This window comes from Felis catus, chromosome B4 (assembly GCF_018350175.1).
Source record: "Felis catus isolate Fca126 chromosome B4, F.catus_Fca126_mat1.0, whole genome shotgun sequence".
Classification (NCBI taxonomy): domain Eukaryota; kingdom Metazoa; phylum Chordata; class Mammalia; order Carnivora; family Felidae; genus Felis; species Felis catus.
Genome location: NC_058374.1, coordinates 115,714,312 through 115,734,511, shown reverse-complemented (window position 1 = coordinate 115,734,511; position 20,200 = coordinate 115,714,312). Strand labels below are relative to the sequence as shown.

Below are 20,200 nucleotides of genomic sequence, written 5' to 3'. Positions count from 1 at the left end.
TCTTTCTCTCTCTCTCGTCTCTCCCCCTCTCTCCCTCTCTTCCCCCCCTCTCTCCCCCTCCCTCTTCCTCCCTCCCTCTCTTTCTTTGTTTCTTTCTTTTTTTCTGTCTAGAGTTTATTTTTAAGTAATCTTTACACCCACCACGGGGCACAAACCTACAACCATGAGATTGATTTGCATGTGCTACCGACCAGCCAGCCAGGCGCCCTTCATTACTCCTATTTTCTTATTTCCATTTGCCTGATACGCCTTTATTCACCCCCTTATTTTTAGTCTTTCTGAATCATTTCATTTTTTTAAATGTGTCTTGTATGTGTAGCATATAGTTGGGTCTCGCTGTGTAGCCAAATTAGGGATCATTTTATTTTAACATATGAATTAAGTTCATTTAAATGCACTGAGCCCATGCTCACAGCAAAGACTTTCAGGCAGGAGCATGAATGTTCCCTTGCTGGGATTTAGAATTATTTTCGTCTTTTTGCTTAAAAATGTTTTGAAGTTTGGGCACTTTCTGTCTTCCAGCTATGGAAAGGATGTGGTTTTGTGTGGCTTGCTTTATTTGCTGTCTTTGCTTTTTTGTATTATTTTGCAGGACGTATGGATAGCACAGAACTAGATATCTGCTGTTAACTTCAGCTACCTGGAAGTCCCTATATCTGCTTTTTAAATTTCTAAAATCTTAAATGACTTCATAATTATAGATTAAAGTTGAGAGGTTTTTAAAAATCATGTTCATTAAGGTGTAGGTTATGTTTCAGGACAAGGGTTTTTGGTTTTTTTTTTTATTAAAATAAATTAAAATTTAAATTCCAGTATAGTTAACATACAGTGTTATATTATTCTCATTACTCAGGAAAGAATTACCTCAGGCAGAAATATATGTATTATTTACTCATGTCAAGTTTTATGAATGATTAATTTAAATGTTGGCTGTAATAATTCTAGAATCATAAATCTGTAATGGATTTTGAGAGCCAATTTTGTCCTATGCTTTGCTTTTAGGTGAGTACATTATTTTTTTTAACTGTTCTAGACAGGTAAGGTGTTTTTTGGTTGGTTGTTTTATCTCCTTGACAATCTCTAGAAAGGAGAGAGACACTCTCCCTAGGAAAACGCCACCCTAATGTTATCCCTTTATGGTCCCACCATTTAACCACTTAGGGTCTTTTCTGTGAGAATTGAAGCCTGTTTCTCCTGGTTTGGCTTCTATTGACATAGTGATAAATGTCAAGCAAACTTGTGTTACTTGCAGACACTAATGAATTTGGCCCTTAGGTTTTTTTTTTTTTTCTTCTTTTCCTATATAAAACAGCATTCATTTCTTTAGCTTTTCTTTAATAGAAATCATTTTCTGTCCCATTAGTCACTTTGATAATTTTTTTAAATTTCCCTTCAGTTTCTCCAGTTCATTTATAATGTGTGATTGACCCCAACTTATTTTAAAATAAGGACATAATCAACATAAAATATAGCAGGAGTAATTTGCAAAATTTACATGACTTTTTTTAATGGTCTACAATTGTGTTTTTCCTATGGCAGTTCTGATTTATAAATGTCTGGCTACATAAACCAGGTCTATTTTGGTCATTCGTTAAATAATCATAATCTCATTTTGCCTTAGTTAGAATTTGTGATAGGTCGCAAATTAAAAAATTTAAGTGTTCATTTATTTTTGAAAGACTTAGACAGAATGCGAATTGGGGAGGGGGAGAGAGGGAGGGGCAGACAGAGGATCTGAAGTCCGCTCTGTGCTGACAGTAAAGAACCTGATGCAGGGAGGGCTCAAACCCACTAACCACAAAATCATGACCTGAGCCCTAATCAGATGCTTAACCAACTGAGCCAACCAGTTGCCCTCAAAATTAAATTCTTTACTTATAGAGAGAAAGATCTTGCTAATGCACTGAAAAGTCTAAATCCTGTAAAGCAGAAGTATCCATCTATTAACAAATATCTGTTCTGATTAGGATTAATCACCGCTTTGGCAGATGCTTTAAGTTATTAATTACATACTAGTCTCTTATCCTATTTAAAGTGGTTTCTTCACTAGACTAAATAACAAAATTATTATTCTAATAGTATTCTATATTTCAGAAGGTTACCCCACCCCACAAGGAGTTTGCAAAATTTGTAACGTTACCTGTAAATGAAAACATGTAAAAATTATTTAAAATTTTAAAATATTTTTAAAAGGATTTTAAATAAGATAGTATCTAGTCAACTCTTAATTCTGAAGCATGCAATTCCAACTAACTCAGGTGAAGAAAGGGTCATTTTTAGTGGACATAAATTGTGGAAAGGACAGGGTTTGTACTAGCCTCATGAACACCTGGATCTAGAAACTTAAATGTGACCAGATGACTTCTTCCCTACTTTCATCTCCCTCTTCTTCTAACTCTTAAGTTTCTCTCTTAACTGCTGTCTGTGTGAGGTCAAGACTTTATTTTTGAGATCAAAGAAGATAGGGTTTTTACTTGATGATTTTAAGTTAGAAAAATCAAGAAGAGAGGTTGGGCCTGGTTCACTTACCTATCCCTGAGCCCATCACTGTGGCCAGGGGGATAAGGTACTCTGACTCAGCCCAAGTTTTATGCCTATTTCAGAGTGGTGGTTGTGGAAGGGTATGTGCAGTTTGTTATTACAAGTGAGGGGGAGGTGTGTTGGGGAAATAGCAGCAATTACTAGCTCAAGGAAAGGGAATTTGATCATTTAGGATAATCCTGTAGTGAATCCCTGATCTTTTACATTGCTTAAAGCCAGAGCTCTATTTTACATTTGTGGCTTTCTCATTTTTTCAGAAATATTAAGGAAAAAAAAAAGCCACCCGGTTACTTTATATACCTTCTTTCTATACATAGTCTATCTTTAGGTGAATTATCTGTTGTGTATCAAATTAGTGGGAAGCAGGGGACTTATACTTGGCCAGTTGAACAAGTTCTGTTCCAAGATATGAACTGCAAATTAAGTGATAGAAGAATATGTGGCAACATTTGATGGGCCAGACAGTTTGTCCTTGCTGGTGATTCTCATCAATTATTTTAGCCTGGTTCCGGTTCTCTAGTTTCCTGTTGGTTCAGTGAGTTTCATATCTTTCCAGGAAAGTCTCTTTTTGCTAATAATGGCCAGAGTCAGTTTCCAGTGCTCTCCAGCAATAACCTTGTTTTCATTGGGTTTACATAAGAACTGCTTTCCTCAGGAAACTTGTTCTGGAATCTTTGACAAATAGAGAAATCACAAATACAACTTTTCTTGCTTGCCTGATCTATTGCTTTCCCTTGATAATAGAGGCTGACATCAAATGAAGCCTAGAAGTTAGACTAGACCTTTTGTGCCTAATATGATATTACTAGTCACATATAGCTATTTAAATCTAATTTTAAATTAGTTTAAATTATGGACATCTGGGTGGCTCAGTCGGTTTAGTGTCTGACTCTTGATTTTGACTTAGGTTATCATCTCATGGTTTGGGAGTTTAAGCTCCACATTGGGTTGCGCCAACAGTGTATTCTCTGTCTCTCTCTCTCCCCCTCTCTCCCTCTGCCCCTCTCCCACTCTCTCTCTTTCTCTAAAATAAATGAACATGTAAAAAATAAAAGTAAAAAAATAATTTAGTTCTTCAGTTGTACTTTTTGAAATATGCAATAGCCACATGTAACTAGTGGCTATCATATTGGATGGTACAAATTATAGAACATTTCCATCATTAAGAAAATCAGTGCTGTTGGACTGTAAATTCCTTAAGGATAGGGATTCTGTCTTTGTTATTCTCTGGTGTCTCTACAACACTTAGGACTAGGCTTAGCATTTGTAGGTACTCAGTAAATATTTGTTGAATGTTGAAATGACACACATGAGCTGCCTGCCACAGAAAACCTAGGCAATAATCATCATAATTAGCTACTTGTTCTTGGAAGAGAATTTGGAATGACTCCATCTCACTGTTATTCTTATTGTTTCTGTTTCAACTTTTCTACAGCTCCGTTCTCTGTTGTACTTTGGCCCTGTGGTCTGTCTACAATTTCTGCTTCGATTATTTCCATAATTACATTAAAAATATAAAGTACTTGATCTCATAGTTGCTCATTCAACAACATATTCATCTTTCATTTTTTGATTTCTCCTCATGACCAATCCATTAAATCTCTCCTTTCAATAATTTTTGCTGTAGCCTCTGAAATCTATCCCATTACCTATATACATATATATGTATACATATATATGTATATATATTGCAGTCTCCTTATTTTATTTTATTTTATTTTAGTTTTTATTTATTTTTGAAGAAGAGAGAGAGCATGAGCAGAGGAAGAGCAGAGAGAGAGGGAAACAGAATCCAAAGCAGTCTCCAGGCTCTGAGCTGTCAGCAGGAGCCTGACGCAGGGCTCGAACTCACAAACTGTGAGATCATGACTTGAGCCAAAGTCAGACGCCCAACTGACTAAGCCACACAGGCGCCCCACAGTCTCCACATTTTAAAAAAATATGCCCTCACTGAAACCTGACCTGGTCCTGGCAACCCTTTTAAGTGGAATTACTCTTCCCTTCGTCTGTCCTGCAACTAGGGAACAAGAAGGAAAATCCATATTTGTGAACCCACTTTTGCTTCCAGACAGTTGTTTGACTAACTGGGTTAAAATGGTTTGCTTTTGGTCTTCACTGCATCCATCTTATCCCTCTTTATTTCTCAGTGACCAACCTATAAGATGTTCCCCAACAGTCAATGAAGAGCTTGACTTCTGTCTAGCTCAATTTGTTACTATTTTCTATCCTTTGTCATTGTTCTTTGTGACGACACCATTCATATTGTTGATCCATCTTAGTCTTATAGTTTATCTTAACTCTTATATTTTTTATCTTTATTCAACTTTAGCAGCCCCTACACTTAGCCATTTCTTGGACCTTGTCATCCCTTTGAACTGATATTTCAAATACCTATTTTTTTCCTCTTATCTACTTCAATCTTACTGAAGGCATTAAAATTTGATAGTCAAACTGATAGCAAAATTAGTTCTTATACTTTTTTTTTTTCTTCCACTCTGTTAACCTGGCTCCCTTGCCTCCCATTTAGCTTGAAATCTATTTGTCTACTGTTTACCTATGCTCTCACTTGTACCTGAGCAAAAGCTCCTAGATGTAAATTCTTTAAACTTGTCACTATCTGAGAATTTCTATCCTCATCTATTCTCTCCTCCCTTTCTATTTTAATGAAGATATCCCTTCTCCCTTTACGTCTCAAGTGTTCTGATTCCCATCTCCTTTGCTTCCTCTAGAGTCTTGCTTCACTGATTATCTTCTTCATCTATGTCTTTAATTTCTTTACCTCAGACTCTTATTTTGCCTTCAAGGTCCAGCTCAAATTGCATTTCTCTTAGGTAGCCTTTACTGATACCCTGAAGGAAGTTAGTTAATTGCACTCTCTTCTGTATTTTTTAGTTCTACTTTAAGACTTGATTTCTTTTGGTTTGTTGTGACCTACCTTAAATAGTCAAAACTTTCTCATCAAAAGAGGTACTGTACTTTATTCCTAAGTCTGCAGCATTGCATTTTGAAATAATTTGTACTGAACTCTTTTGTTACTGAGGTTAAGACCACTGAATGTATTTCTAGACCCTAATCATCTCTATTAATTTTTATTTATGTTAAATTCCACAATCCCTTACAATCCTAATTGTAATGATCTTAAATTGTGGACTAATTTTCTTCTAAAAAACTGCCATATGGGTTGTAGATTCTAACACTGCACAACTCTAGCGAAGTGAACTGAAGAAGACTTTGTCACCTCTTACAGTCTACCATAATGATGTTCTTACTTTTCATGTTTTCATGATAGTCTTTGGCTTCAATTTTTGTTTGTAGGGCATTGTTTCCTTTCATACCTACGTAACTTATTTAGAAAGCATTCAGACCACATTGCTTTCTTAACAGGATCTTGTTTCTTCCTGTTACCAGGTGTATTCAAAATCTTGACCAGAGCTAAGATTTACTTGGGACCTAACTTTTTAACTCTGGACCTGAGCTAGGACCCACAGTGTTTTCTCCTCTGTTTCTGTCTTCATGATTTTTTTTTTAATTTTTTTTTCAATGTTTATTTATTTTTGGGACAGAGAGAGACAGAGCATGAACGGGGGAGGGGCAGAGAAAGAGGGAGACACAGAATCGGAAACAGGCTCCAGGCTCTGAGCCATCAGCCCAGAGCCCGACGCGGGGCTCGAACTCACGGACCACGAGATTGTGACCTGGCTGATGTCGGACGCTTAACCGACTGTGCCACCCAGGCGCCCCTGTCTTCATGATTTTTAGAAAGAAATCTTTATTAACTCTGTGACCTAGAAGCACCAAGTTAATGACATCCATAAACATTTAAGGGTGAGATGCAGAGAAAGTTTCGGAGAGTAAAAATGTAGCTGGAATTATGAAACAAGAGGATGACTGGTACTGTTAAAGGAGCAAAGTAAGAGCAAGACTCCCCTTTCCTTTAGATCCGTTGTTTCTAGTATTTGTATGTAAATATCTTAGGAAGCATTGGGTCTTACGGTTTCTTCCGTGTCATATTGTCCAGTCACCTTACACATTGAAGTGTCTAACCCAGGATTTGGGTTGGTTCATTCATTCCATCAACAAATACTTATTGAATTCTTGTTAACATTTCAAGCACAGCCTTAGGCTCTGAGAATGTCGTCTTTCCAATAAGCAGTTCTACCTGGGTTGATAAGACATGCTAATAATGCCAAAGTGTAAATAATAAATGCCAAATGAGTTATATTTGAGGTAAATGTTTGAGGGATTTTAAAAAGGGAGCAGTTGAGGGCATATCCTATCACATGTTGGCCTATCCTATTAGCATAAAGTCTTTCTTATGAGGTTAGTTATTTGGTTACCAGAGATGCTCTATGTTTTAAGGTTCTGGTTAAAAATGTATCATTCCTTTGAAAAGGACACACATTGTATAAGCATTCGTCTCAGGGATGAAAACTCATAATATATTTTATAGAATACACTATGGTGTCCTGTACTAGATAGTTTTCTTTTAAATTTTCAACTTAAATCAGTAAAATTGCAGCATAATAAGTAGGAGAAGAACCCTTACTTGGGTTAGAAGACCTGGGTCCTGTCTTCATTTGGCTGCTTGGTAGCTATGTGATTTGGGCCTGAGCCTCAATCTCTTTATCTATAAAATTGAAATAATAAAGATGACTTTGCTTACTTTCATGGAGTTATTGTGAGAAATTACTGCAGTTAAAAACAGGGAGACTTAATAGGCCTTAGAGATACATTTAGGAGCTCCAAGTCTGGTAAGTGAAAGTGAGGTAGCAGTGTGGGTGAAAGCATTGTGTAAGCTGTGTGATCACAGACATGGCTTTGCCCGCACTAGACCACTTTCTGATGCCTTAGTGACACGTTATGCACTCTCCCACCAAAGGCTGTTCAGGTTGTTCCCCGCGTTTATCAAAATCATACCCATCAAATTTATATCTCCATGTATGTAGTCTCGTCTTCCTAGACCTACTTGATTTCTCATCTTCTCTATGCCAGAAGTTTGTAGATTTTTCCACAGTAAAAGAAATTTGATACATCTTAGTTACATGTGAACACACCTTCCTGAAGTCAAAATCTTTATCAAACTTTTATCTGCGACTTAACAAGCACAACACCTGGTGTCAATACGGGTACTCTAAAATGATTGTCTAATTCATTGAAATATAGGAACTATGGTTTCTTAATAAATGTGTTTGTTGGGTTGTCATTTTTAGGTTAAAACTTCAGCAACAAATTGTGAATATTGAAAATGCAGAGAAAGAAAAAAATGAAAATGCTGACCTGAAACAGGTAATGATTTTAGCAAACATTTTGCTTTTATTTTTTTATTTTTATTTTTAATGTTTTATTTATTTTTGAGACAGAGAGAGACAGAGTGTGAGCAGGGGAGGGGCAGAGAGAGAGCGAGGCACAGAATCCGAAGTGGGCTCCAGACTCTGAGCTGTCAGCACAGAGCCCGACGTGGGGCTCGAACTCCCAAACTGGGGGATCTCTGACCTGAGCCAAAGTCGGACGCTTGACTGAGCCACCCAGGCGCGCCTTGCTTTTATTTTTTTAAGTGCTTCTTTAAATCTGTATTTTGAATGTGTATGTGTGTAAGTTTTGGGTTTTTTTATTGAAGTATAATTAACCTACAGTGTTCAGTTAGTTTCAGGTGTACGGTATAATCATTCAACAATTCTGTACATTACTCAGTGCTCATCACTGTAAGTATACTCGTAATCCTCTTTATCTGTTTCACCCATCTCCCCTCTGGCAACTACCAATTTGTTCTCTGTATTTAAGCGTCTGGTTTTCTCTTTTTTTTCTTTGTTTTGTTTCTCAAATTCCACATATGAGTGAAATTGTATGATATTTGTCTTTCTCTGACTTATTTCACTTAGTCTTGTACCTTCTGGATTCATCCATGTTGTTGCAGATGGCAAGATTTTGTCCAAAATTTTTTATGGTTGAGTAATAGTCCGTCTTGTGTATATACCACACCTTCTTTATCCATTCATCTGTGGATGGGTACTTGGGTTGTTTGTGTGTTGTTTGAATCTTTTGGAATTTTCTATATCAGTATTCTGAAAATATAATCATAACATTGATATGTGTTGGTGAGGTTGATAGATGAAGATAAAATTGTTTAAACCTCTTTAAGCTCTAGTTAGTAAGCTGGTTTTGCTAACTGCTGTTTTTCTTGAGGTCTTTATATGCTGTCACCCATAATGAATTTTTTTAAATTATAGTTTAAGGAACACTACTTTAATATTCTGAATTTAAAAATTGATTAGAAAGATCATCTAGATTTTAAATTCCTTGTGGGATTGACTTGTAACTTTATATTGCTTATTCTATGAACTATTTCTTATTATATTCCTGTGAAATGTGAAATCTAAGAGTTGTATTTATGGAAGGAAATTTATATTTTAATTGAAGTTATTTGGGTTTAAGAAAAACTTATATGGGCAAAACATGGAAGAGTGTTCTTTCCTGGATTCTATTTTCTTTTTTGTTTAAAGTTATGAAGTAAAGAGGATTCCATTTTTAGGATTTATCCTTGCAAGCTAGCTGGCATTGCTTTGCATATGCAGTTGTGGTTTCTAAGTCTCAGCTAGGAGGACATAGTGTTTGATACTCTGAGAGAAGTGATCTAGTATCATTGGGCTGTCATTTGTTAGATGTGGAGAAATATTAAGTTCTTTGAGGGTTACTTGTTCAATCAATTGTATTACAGATTTAATTTTATAACTCCAATTAAATAAAGACTGAGTAGCTCTTCCTGGAGAAATTTATTCTAAAGTAGAAATCTGAGACATATCATTTTACTTTATTTGGTCAGTTGTTCTTTGGTTGTATACAGTCCTGTCTTATTTGGCTTTGCTACCACCAGGAAGGGCTGGAATTATTTAATTTATTGCCTAAAGAATCTGGTTTCTTTTGACTCTTGAGTCTCTTGATTCTGTGCTTCCAGCTCCTCTGAGAGAATGGCTAAGAGGTAAGAAAAGGTGAAAGAAAATGAAGATTTGTTAATTTGCAAAATGAGGGTGCCTGGGTGTCTCAGTCAGTTAAGTGACCAACTCTTGATTTAGGCTCAGATCATGATCTCAGGGTCATGAGATTGAGCCCCACGTCAGGCTCTGCATTGAGTGTGGGGGCCTGCTTGGAATATTCTCTCTCTCTCTCTCTCTCTCTCTCTCTCTCTCTCTTTCTCTCTGCACCTCCCCACTTGTGTGTGCACTCTTGTGCTCCCCACCCCGCCCCCAAAAAAGAGTAAAATTGCTCGTGGAGGAAGTAGGTATAACTGTGTTCCAAATGAAGATTATTTGGATATAACTAAAAATCACCATTTATCTTCCTAGCCTGTTAATTTTTAACTAGATAATTAGTTACTTTTCATGAGAAAATGTACTCCCAGATAAAAGTACATTAGGATGGAGAAAAAGCATGAGTGACATTTCATGGTTTGATAAATGGCTCTAGAGGCCAAGGAAGCCTTGCCATTCATTAGGTTTCTTAGAATATCTCTCTTCCACCCAACACTGGGTATATGGAATGCTTAGAAACCAGTTAAAAACAATGTAAGAGTGATCCTTTCTGTATTAATGATTCCAATCTATTTAGAAAGCAGAACTCCCGGAAGAGTTGCTGATCATAGGGTACATGGGAATGGGAGAACAGATTCCCTTAGCAGCTTTCCCAGCTGATGTGCTTTTAAACCCTGTTCTTTCCTAGGAGGTAGAGGAAGTTCAGTGGAGACTTTTTAATGGTTGCATTCTCCTTTCTCACTTCCCTACTCTCCCCTTCTTACAATCCTTTTCCCTACTCCCAGTAGCTCATCTGGTCTGCTTATTTTGGGAGGAAGAGGAGAGGACTTAGTGGATTGAGGAATAGGGTTCTTGATAGACTCTGGTTATATTAGGCAATGATACCTTGCTATTGGATCCTAATGCTGCTGCAGTTTATCATTTAATTTCCGGGTGTCCTTAGGACAAATCCGTTGGGTGGAGGATTTGTGAAGGAAGATGCTTACAATCCTGTGCCTCTCCCGTACGTTCGTTATTGCATACGTGGCTGTATGTTTCTCTTTCTTCTCTTTTAAGCAAATCAGTAGTTTGCAGATCCAAGTGACCTCACTTGGACAGTCAGAGAATGAGTTGCTGAATTCAAACCAAATACTGAAGGAAATGGTAGAGAGGTTAAAACAGGAATGCCGAAATTTAAGAAGCCAAGCTGAGAAAGCACAACTAGAAGTTGAAAGGTAGAGTTTGCTCTTTTTTATGTACAAACTATTTCTTCTTTCTGCTATGTTATATGTAGTTCTTTTAATGACGATTCCAATGTTGAATGTGTTTTGGGAGCTAGTTACAAATACCCTTTGACAGTATACAATGGTATTAGGTAATGTACTTTCTATTTCTAGGGAATGACCTTTATGGACTCTTGAATTGTTTAAAAAAGGGGGCATTTAGGGCAGAAGACTTTTTTTTTTTTTTTAACAAATTCTGCCTGTCCACCGTGTTCTTTTGAAAACCGTCAAAGAAACCCTTCTTTATTCATTGAGTAAACCAATACATTAATACATTTTTTTACTCCAGATATCTAAATTATTCTTCTGAATGCCAGAGAACAGAAAGAAATTTTGTGATATGCAAAACTTAACTTCCTATAATTAGAACTATAATATCTTGGATTTTCCCTTTGAAAAGCTCGTTTATTTGTTTATATTTTTTGGTCTTGAAATTTATTACTAGTAGACAGTGTATATAGTAAACTGGCAAGGAGATGATTTTTGTGATGTTCAAGATCTTACATTCTCTGGAAAATTTTGTTTAGATATGATAGAAAACTGCTATTTTGTATTTGCTTTGTCTTCATGTTAGTATTATATTTTTGTTTGAATCTACAAAACATAATTCTTTTCAGATTTTCTCTTCTGAAGGCTACTTTGCCAAATAAAATTTTCTCCCTTCAGTGTCTCATTATTTCATATTTTAAGACTGTCTGTGGTTTCACACATGCAGTTGAATTTCAAGAAAAGAAAGTAAGCAAGTTATTTGTCCATAATGTGTTGTGACATTCCATAGGGTCCAAATTATTTTGCAAAAAATGGAAATTTATATCTTGGAACCTGAAGTGTTTGATTAAAATGCACTTAAAATTCTAAGACAAAAAGCATTCTAATGACAACTTAGCTAGCAAATTTAAGTAATTGATCATTGGTTTCTGAATGTTATTCATAAGATTACATGGCAGAAAATAGCTGGATGACGTGTCAGTTGAACATGATTTTGGTCCCAGCTAAAACACTTAAAGTCTATATGACCTTAGGCACATAATCTGATGTCTCAGGATTTATAAATCCCATTTGTACTGCCTATATATAGTAATGATACTAAAAATTATGCAAAGTGTGCAGAAGAGCTTTAAAGATGTAGGTTGTTTTGGTACCTTAAAATATCATTATATGAATTTTAGTCTAGTCTGAAAACATCCTGCATTAAGACTTGATACCTAGGTTGATTTTTAACCAGCTTTATTAGACCCAGTTTTTTTTTTAATGTTTCAAGTTTTTATTTAAATTCTAGTTAGTTAACATATAGTGTAATATTAGTTTCAGGTGTAGAATTTATTGACTTATCACTTACATATACCCATTGCTTATCACAACAAGTGTCCTCCTTAGTACCCATCACCCATGCTAGACCTAGTTTTATAGCATGGTGGTTATCATGATTCGAAGCTGGTTATCAAGTGTTGGTCTTGCTGTTAACTAGGTGTAAGTCTTTAAGCAAATTCATTAACTCCTCTCTAGGCTTTAGTTTTCTCATGTATAAAATGGAGATGATAGTAGTCCCTAACTCAAGGGGTTACTGTGAAGAATAGATGACATAGTACACACACTGTTCTAAGCACAGCATCTGGCTCAGAAGAAGTACTCAGTAATGGTACTGAGTACCATTTACTCAGTACTCAGAGAAGTACTCCAAGCAAATATTTGGCTATGCAAGAGTGCCTGTAGTTGGATAATTAAGGATGTGGTGAAGCAGGTACAGCGTTTGATTCTACTTGGGATAATGTCTATTTAATCTTAAGAGTTACCGTCTGTGTTTTGCATACATTCTTTTGACAGGACTTTGGAAGAGAAACAGATACAGTGGTTGGAAGAAAAGCATAAATTTCAGGAACGTCTCACTGACAGAGAAGAAAAGTATAATCAAGCTAAAGAAAAACTGCAGCGAGCTGCAATTGCCCAGAAAAAGGCAAGTGGTTCTTATTAAAGTGATTTCTATAGAGTAAAACATAATTAACTATTCTGGGAGAATAAAATGTAATTAAAACTGAGATTTTAGTGTATGTTTAATTTGATATTTAAACATGACATTTTGCTGTCAACCTTGCAGGGATAAATTGGGAAAATGCAAACTGTTCAACAGGTTTATTTCTAAATTTTGTGCTCAAGTCGGTTTTTCAGAGCTGTCATGCATTTTCCCACAGTGTTTTTTCATTGATAAAGTTTCTAGACCAGCCCTTATAAGTCTTAGTTATTAACTCATTCTGCACTTAAATTTACAGGATGATTAGGTTTGTTTCAACTGTGCTTAACTAATACTTGTAACATTTTTTTTTTTGGCTAAAATGATTTTTTATTTCCAACTCAAGAATATAGGAGTGAGTATCTCCTTGCCCTAGCAGGAGAAACTAGGCTTCCCCCTGACTTCTGTAGTAGCCATGATAGTTACCGCAGCTGTGATCTTATTTTTTTGAAATGTTTATTTGTTTATTTTGAGAAAGAGAGAGAAATCACGAGGCAGGAGAAAGAGAGGGAGAGAGAGTATCCCAGGATCTCACAAACTGTGAGATCATGACCTGAGCTGAAATCAAGAGTCAGATGTTTAACCCTCTGAGCCACCCAGATGCCCCAGCTGTGGTCTTTTTTAAGTTTCACCTTTGTAGGCATATTTTCTCCATATGTTTTCTTGGAAATAGTTCAGAGCGTCATGGATATAATGTAATCAGATGATTCATCTAAGTCAGTGGTTTACAACTTCTTTCCTACTTCAGCAAACCCAAGGAATGTAGCATGGCCCCATCAGTAACCATGACTCATGGTGGCAGTGATTCAGTGCTTATTTTCAACAAGATTTGGTGTGTGCATGGAGCTGGGGGTGAGGAGTAGCATAAAAGTACCGTAAATGATTTACTATGTCCCCATTTGATAAGTTCATTTAGCAATGGCATTTGTTTTGGGAAGATGAGAACATCTGAGATGAGAGTAGGGCACTTCTCATAGGCACACTAGTATCTTAATGTCTGTGGGTTTATTGGAAAGGTTAGCTTTTCATATTTGCATAAGAGAAGAGAACTGTATATCATTTACATATTCTGAATTTGGAAACCAAAGACACAGTTCCTAGACACCTATTTATGGTTATTGGATATAACTGCCAAATGCATCCTGATAGTTGGAGTGACGGTATGAGAAGTCTCCAAGTCATTGCTTTCCCACTTTCTTGATTTCTGAATATTGCTTTTCTCTTCTCATAATGCTGGAAGTAGTGTAACATTGAGATTAGAAAAGGGAATCTCAGTGTTTTATACTTGAATATAAACACTGTCTTTGTTTGTATTTCCTCCCGTGTGTGCCGCTTCTCTTTCTTTCTGGCCATACAAGTACTGAGCGGTGCATGGGTATTGGTGGAATTTCAGTGAAGTGTTTTATGGCTTGGGATGATCTTAGAAATTTCACTTATGGTTCCTAGTACTGTTTGAAGCCTAGAAGCATCTGAAGCCAGATTTTAGCCAAAAATCAGTAGAAATTAAAAGAACTGATTTTATCTTTCACAGAGAAATGTTTATGTTAAGGTTTTAGAGTTATGCATCATAGAAACCAGATTGTAATTACTATTGAGGTTAGTTTGGGTTGACTTCTGTTGGAGCAAAAGTGACATCCAGTGGTGAGAGAGATTACCAGCTAATCATAGATACTAGTAAGAAGGGAAGAGGTGATAATTTAAGAAATCTGCAAAACAGCCTTTCATCAGTATTGTGACCTGGGGTGAATTTTTTCCTATTGAAATACCTGCCAAATGATGGGTGTGAACATCGGGAATATCCATATCACTTTTGAAAATGTGACCTGTGGGTTATGATTTGAAGTCATAGGAAATTGTTAAGCTCAATTCAGTGAGTAGTTATGACCCAGAGCTGTCTTACCGCGTGGGACACTTCCCTAGAGGCTTACAACTTTACATCAATTAAAGTAGAAAAATAGACAATATATGTGGCATAGAAATACTATAAAAAATCTGTGAGTACATATAATTTTAGGGCTCAGGAATTTTAGCATTCAGATAGTTTTTACAGATTAGGAAACTGAAGTGGTAGATAGCCAAGATTACTTGACTAGTAATATTCAGTGCCGTGACTAAAATTTACATCTTTCTGTTCTTAATCCTTTGTTCTCTATGCGCTGTTACTCTTTTAATTTCCCAATTTCCCGAATACTTGACTGCTTTTCTCTTCATTGTACCCATATGAGTCTTACTTCTCGTGGCAGAATAATCGCTATGAAGTGAATTTCTTTAAGTCAGACTCTTTCCATTCTAGTTAAAGATAATGCTTCTATATGAAAAATTTGGCTCTAAGATTATATAAATATAATTCATAGGAGTGCAATAGACTTGTTAGGTTCTTTAAGTGACAAAAATCATAACTTTCTTATGTTGTAAGACTTAAAGCAAGTCACAAAATATTAACTCTAGAGCAGAAATCATAACCCTTTAGAGTTGCTTTCCTGTGAGTGGTTCTTATAACTGGAGAGTGGCAGCTTTATTTTTTTCCCCAGGCTAGAAAAGATGCCTCATTGCCGTCTGAGTGTGTTTCTTTACAGCTCCAACCTCCTATGCACAAAGCTTATGTCATTTCTGTTAAGTCTTTTTAGATAGAATCTTTGTGTAATGATATTTTACTTTGTTGATTTGTTTGGAAGAACTTGACCAGGTATCTTGAGTTAGGATGCCCTTCTGTGATTGTTGGCTTCTGTGTATATTTTTCTCTATACGTTGTTGAAGTGTGAATAAGAAGAGAGATCTCTTGGTTTGAGGACAGTGAGTTGTCCTTTTCTTTTTAAGGCACTTGAGATGACAACTTGTTATTTTTATTCTAAGGTACATCTCTCTGAAATTATTCTTGGTTAAATTATGGTTATGAATGTTTTTCGGAAAAGACATGAACCATAGTCTTAAACTTCTAAAGTGTCTATTGAATATGTTGGGTGGCCTAGCATTCTATTATACACTTAGAGGAAAATAGAAGCCATGATTAATTCCTGCCTTTGATGACCATATAATCTAGTTGGAGAAGATAACATGCAATACCTAAACAATACTAATAGTCACTCCCAGGTGATCTGTATAGACCCTAAAGTTTGAGAAGAGCGTCAGAGCGAAGGAAGCCTGAAGACAGGGAGGCCAGTTAGGAAGCTCTTGTGATAAAATGAGGTAAGAAGTGTGGAATTTCGGCTTGTGATAGAGGAATGAAGATGAAAGGTGACTCTTTAGAATTATTTTGAAGGAGAAGATTGACAGGATATGGTGCTAAAGAAGAAAGGGAAAATATGACATGTTTTAGCTGTGAGAGTATATAAATGGAGTTGTCGTAATGGAGTGAAGAACACGTGTCAGTTGAGTAGAAAGAGAAGGTATATTCTAAACACGTGTCAGATCTGAAGTATGACAGTGCATCCCTGGACTCGTGTCCTAGACTCTTAGGTGAAGGTGCTGTGTAAATAACTAGAAATAATGGAATGTACACCATGGGGAGCAGTAATTCAGATTAGAGATAAAGAATTAGACACTTGAGATTTTGAAGATGATTGAGGAATGAAAGGACTAAGAATCGAATTGACTTAGAAGAACTGGATTTAGTAGAGGAATGGTCATAGAGGTGGAAGCTACAGTGTGGTGTTGTAGAAGCCACTGGAAAAGAAAGGTATCCAAGATAAATGGTTGGTTAGTATGATTACTGAAGAGTTCGTTGAATTTGGCTAGAAGGTGGTAAAAGGGGAATCCCAGGTTGGGTTCTTGTGTTAGTGTCCTTTTGATTTTTCTATTGCTCCTTTGTGTTGGAATATTTTTAACACCAAGGCATCCACTTGGCAGTCCTGTGATGGCATTGGACTGCTAAAGTCAAAATTGAAATCATTCCTTACAGCCAGTGTCCCCCCTGAACTCTTCATCTCTTTCGGTAGCATGTCATTCTTCCTATCACTTAGGCTTCAAACCTCTGATTGACCCCGAGGGCTCCCTTCCCTCAGATGTAGGCAATCACTCTATTGGTTTCTGAGGGCTGCTGTAACAAATTACTGCAAATTATGTGGCTTAAAACATCAGAGAGGTATTATCTCATAATCCTAGAGGTCAGAAGTCTAAAATCAAGATGCCCCTAGGACCATGCTCCTTCCAAAGGCTGGATCTGTTCCACACTTCTCTCCTAACTGCTGGTGGATGCTAGCAATCCCTGGTGTTCTTTGGGTTGTAGGCATATCACTTCATTCTGTGCCTGTCTTCATCTGGTGTTCTCCCTGTGTGTCTTGTCTCTGAGTCCACATTTCCCTCTTTTCATAAGGATACCAGTCATATTGGATTTAGGGGCTACTTAATCCAGTATAACCTCATCTTAACTTGATTATATCTGTAAAGACCCTTTTTCTAGGTAAGGTCACTCTGGAGTGTTTTACCAACAGCCAATTTTCTAATTCTCTGGACACCAGCTAGGTGGATGTCCAGCAGTGCAGTTTAATTCTGACACTACATCAGATTCCACAAGTTAAAGGGTTCAGTCTCACAAGACTGCCCTGATGTCAGATGCCAGGTCCCAGGCCACTTGTACTTCTGACCAACTGGCTATCAATTGGGGGTTCCCATGACCCCCTCCTCAGGTTTGATGATTTTCTAGAATAGCTCACTGAACCCAGGAAAACATTTTACTTATATTTACTAGTTTATTATAAAGGATACAACTCAAGAACAGCCAAATGGAAGAGGTGCATAGGGCAAGGTATGGAAGGGGAAGCATGGAAACTCCATGCCCTCTGAATGTACCATCCTCCTAGCTAATCAATGTGTTCACTAATCTGGGTACTTCTGGGTCTTGTTGAAAAGTTTTTATAGAGATCCATCTCCAGTCCCCCTTTCCTCTGAGAAGTGGAGAATGGGGAGTAGGGGGATGCGCTGAAAGTTCCCACTCTTTTATCACTTGGTCTTTCGCATGACAACCCCATTTTGAGTTTTTTAGGGGCCTGGACCAGAAGTTACCTCATTAGCATAAATGCAGGTATGATTGAAAACGCTGGTTATGAATAACAAAAGACATGCCTGTCACTCAGGAAATTCCAAGGATTTTAGGAGGTCTGTGCTAGAAACCCAGGACAAAGACCATATAAATTTTTTTTTTTTTGATTTTTAATGTTCATTTACTTATGAGAGAGAGAGAGAGAGAGAGACAGAGTGTGAGGAGGGGAGGGGCAGAGAGAGAGGGAGACATAGAATCTGAAGCAGGCTCCAGGCTTTGAGCCATCAGCACAGAGCTGGACATGGGGCTCAAACCCGCAAACCGTGAGATCATGACCTGAGCTGAAGTCGGATGCTTAACCGACTGAGTAACCCAGGAGCCCCAAATAAATTTCTTTTTATATCATAGTCACATTCTGAGGTTCTCCAGGGACATGAATATTTGGGAGACACTCTTCAACCCAGTACAGTCACGAGGGCCTGTGAATTCTTTCTTTACAATGTGTCTTGCATTTTTTTCCCTCACCTCATTTCTTTTTATTCCTGTTGCTAACGTCCTAGCTGAGGCTGTATCTTCTGCAAGGTTTCACTGTATTCATTTAGCCATATTCAACAAATTCATTGAGTGTCTACTATGTACCAGGTAGTTTTGTTCACTGGAATACAGAAATAGAGACTGTGCTGAGGAGCTTACATTGTAGTGGGGGGGTGACAGAGTAAAGAAGCTAGTATTTGTCAGGTGGAGATGTGTGCTAAGGAGAAAACTAAAGAGAATAGAGGATGTGTGCTAAAGAGAAAACTAAAGGGAATGCCTTTTAAATAGGTAGTCAGGGAAAGTTTCTCTGATTAAGGTAACATTGAGCAGAGACCCGAAGAAAAGGAAGGGGGATGCCATGTTTTATATATGGGGGGATAATGTTCCAGACAGAATAGCAAGTGAAAGCGAGAGGCAGAAGTCTGCTTGGTATGTTGAAGGAATACAAGGAGAGAGAGCTAGGTAGCTGGAATGGAGAGAAGTAGTAGGAGGGCAGATGATGTTTTTATTCTTTGGTTTTTATTCTGAATGTGATGGGAACACACTGGAGCTTTCTAAATTGAAAAATAATATAATCTGCATTATATTTTAGAAGACCCTCTGGCTGTTGTGTAGAGAGACAAAGAGGACTCGGGAAGACCACTTTTTAGTAGTCCAGGGTGAAAGATGATGGTGACTTGGAATAGAGAACTTGTTGTGGAATGGTGGTCAGATTCTGTATATATTTTTAAAGTAGAGTTTACAATAGTTGTCGGGCAGGAAAAATACAAATCAAAGATGACTAAGATGTTGAGTATGAGTGCTTAGTTAAAATAGAGTGGGGAAAAACTTTAGAAGGAACAGGTTTGGCAGTAAAATAAAGATGCTTTTGTTGGACATGTTAACTCTTTGAGATACCCAATTAGACTTCCACAGGAAATGTTCAGTAGTCTGGTGGATACATGAATCAGGAGTTCAGGGAGGAAGATTGGACTAGAAATAAAGACTTGGGAGCCATCATCACATAAATGGTATTGAAAGCAAAGGGATTAAATGAGGTCACCTAGAAAGTAAAGGAAGAGTGAGGATTGAACTTTGAGGAATTTTGAAGTTGAGAAGAAAAGGAGGAAACTGAGAAGGACTGGCCAGGATGGTAGGAGAACCAAGAAGGTACTGGATGCCAAGTGTAGAAAAGTGCTTCAAGAAAGATCAACTGTATCAAATGACATTGAGAATAAGATGATAAAATAGCAATATGAAGACTAGGAATTCATTTGGCTTTTTAGTGATTCTTGGTGGCTTGTCAAGAGTTGTTTGTGTGGAATAGAAGGAATACAAGCCAGATTGAAGTGGAAGATAGAATTTGTCTAAGGGATTTTGTTGTAAAGAACAGGGAACTGGGGTGGTTGCTAGGGAGGGTTGTGAGATCAAAGAGTTCTTTTAAGGGTGGGGTGAATTATAGAATGATTCAGTAGCAAGGGGAAAATTGATGATGCAGAAGAAAGGGGGGCACTTGCAGGGATAATATTCTTTTTTTTATATAAAATTTTTTTTCAACTTTTATTTATTTTTGGGACAGAGAGAGACAGAGCATGAACGGGGGAGGGGCAGAGAGAGAGGGAGACACAGAATCGGAAACAGGCTCCAGGCTCTGAGCCATCAGCCCAGAGCCTGACGCGGGGCTCGAACTCACAGACCGCGAGATCGTGACCTGGCTGAAGTCGGACGCTTAACCGACTGCGCCACCCAGGCACCCCTGCAGGGATAATATTCTTTAGCAGCAATTCAGAGGTGGAAGGCATAAGAACACAGTGTATCTATTATACCTGGAAAAAAGGCAAAATATATGTTTATAAATTTCTGATAAATCGAT

At 37.2% G+C, this 20,200-nt stretch overlaps 1 protein-coding gene across 9 annotated transcripts in view; it reads left to right on the top strand.

The window, feature by feature from the left end:
* The window catches only part of CEP83 (centrosomal protein 83), a 119,863-nt gene that overhangs the window by 88,113 nt on the left and 11,550 nt on the right, over positions 1-20,200 (top strand). For all 9 annotated transcript variants that reach the window (XM_011284158.4, XM_011284155.4, XM_019835339.3 and 6 more), the window contains 3 exons: positions 7,752-7,827; positions 10,623-10,780; positions 12,653-12,782. In XM_011284158.4, coding sequence (XP_011282460.3) covers positions 7,752-7,827; positions 10,623-10,780; positions 12,653-12,782 — 364 coding nt within the window. The remainder of the gene's footprint in view (positions 1-7,751; positions 7,828-10,622; positions 10,781-12,652; positions 12,783-20,200) is intronic.